The 1,817-nt window shown below is 49.6% G+C and overlaps 1 protein-coding gene across 1 annotated transcript; it reads left to right on the top strand.

The window, feature by feature from the left end:
• The first annotated feature begins 574 nt into the window (after window positions 1–574).
• LOC122451168 (cytochrome b-c1 complex subunit 7-like) lies at window positions 575–814 on the top strand. The gene has a single exon (XM_043483763.1). It carries the CDS (start codon window positions 575–577, stop codon window positions 812–814), a length of 240 nt encoding a protein of 79 aa, XP_043339698.1.
• The last annotated feature ends 1,003 nt before the right edge of the window (window positions 815–1,817 follow it).

Here is a 1,817-nt window from a genome sequence, read left to right as displayed (position 1 = left end):
CGTGACCAGATGCAAAGTCCCCTTCCCTTCCTAGGCTCCCCAAGCCTGGAGGAAGGGGCGGGGCTAGCCTGGAGGGAGGGGCGGGGCTAGCCTGGAGGAAGGGGCGGGGCTAGCCTGGAGGAAGGGGCGGGGCTAGCCTGGAGCTGCTGTGGCTGCTCAGGCTAGGAAACATTCTTTGCATCCTGCCTAACCGCTCCCTTTCCCACTGCCCCTGGTCCAGGCCACTGGTCCAAGCTCCCTAAATAGTCTCCACGTCAAAGCTGCTGTCCTAAAATTACCCTAGACAAAGGGAGGCCCACGGGGGAGGGTCTGGTCGTGGAACACAGACCAAACTGCCAGTCAGCAGAGTCTGAGCCCCGGGCACAATTCTCTATGGCTGAAAGGAGAATGCAGGGAGATTAGTCTTCTCTGGTTCTGCACTGGACCAGGGAAGATTCCTTCTCTTCTCTGGTTCTACACTGACCTCTACAAATTTCCCCTTTCGCCTATAGAACATGTTCTTTAATCCATGCCATGTGGATGTTGGAATTTATCCCAACCCCTGGTGCAGCACAGGTTCAATAAACTGGGCTTAATGCGAGATGATACAATATATGAGAATGACGGTGTAAAAGAAGCCATAAGAAGGCTTCCGGGGAACCTTTGTAATGACAGAGTGTTTCCCATTAAGAGACCACTGGACCCGGGCGTGAGGCAGCAGATCCTGCCTAAAGAGCAGTGGACAGAGCATGAGGAGGATAAATTCTACCTTGAGCTATACCTGAAAGAGGTTATTCAGGAAAGAAAAGAGAGAGAAGAATGGGCAAAGAAATAATTTAGTAGTCTAAATCTGTGGATACAACTGTTGTCAAGTGATTTTTTATGAAGTTGGTTAAACCTGAATTGTACAGTGTAGAACTATTTGGGCTGTAAATGTATTGCTTTAAATAAATATTTTAATTATTGCTGGGAAAAAAAGGGGGGGCCCAAGGGGCCCACCTGGCTTGGCACTGTCTGAGCTTGGCTGAACAATACACGGGTTGTACTCCAGGAGAGGGACCCCAGCCCCTGTGCTTTCCTTTTTTCCTTTTTTTTTTAGGGACTCTAGGTGGGGACAGAATAGCACCAGGTAAGCATATGACAGTGCAGGCTTCTGCAATCCTGAGAGTGGTCTGGACGGCAGAGAAAGGCTTCTTGGAGGTGCACACTGATGCTGATAGCAGCCAGGAACCCCTCAGGGGGGTGAGCACAGCCCTCCTCCTGAGGAGGGGGAGCCCCCGTTTCAGTCAGCTCAGCACCCAGCAACCTGGAGTTCACAGCTGGTCACTCAGCAGAAAATCCTGTCTCTTTTCACATAATGCTGTTACCTTGCGGGCTTGAAGGCAGGTCTTATTAACCTGACTTACAGACTGGGTAACTGAGGCACAGATGCTTAGTCACTTGGCAGGTAAATGGATAAGGCTGGAATGTAAACCTAAAGTTACCTGACTATAGAGCCTTATGTCTCCCCCCACCCCCTTTTTTTTTCAGCTGCTGAGCTGCTTTATAAAACCAATGTGATTGGCCAACCATGAAGGATGATCAACAGGTCTTCAGGATTTTTTTTAAAGGTCAAAGGTCAAAATGCGTCCTCTTCAGAAGTCAAGAGGGACAGGCCCTCTGAAACAAGAAAATGAATGAGTGAGTGGATGAATAGTGAGTGGATGAATGAGTGATTGTATTCCCTTTGTTATAAACAGAACCATCCTCCACAGCCTCCTTGTGTGCCCTATGCTCTCTCACACCCAGGTACCCAGCTCAGGAGGAAGTTCTGGCAGTCACCTTCCTGAGGTATGGGC

Source organism: Cervus canadensis, chromosome 12 (genome assembly GCF_019320065.1).
Source record: "Cervus canadensis isolate Bull #8, Minnesota chromosome 12, ASM1932006v1, whole genome shotgun sequence".
NCBI lineage: Eukaryota > Metazoa > Chordata > Mammalia > Artiodactyla > Cervidae > Cervus > Cervus canadensis.
This window is presented reverse-complemented; position numbering and strand designations above follow the sequence as displayed.

Bases quoted from the DNA above. Each gene is read 5' to 3' on its own strand.
- LOC122451168 (XM_043483763.1), top strand. From the start codon at position 575: ATGCGAGATGATACAATATATGAGAATGACGGTGTAAAAGAAGCCATA.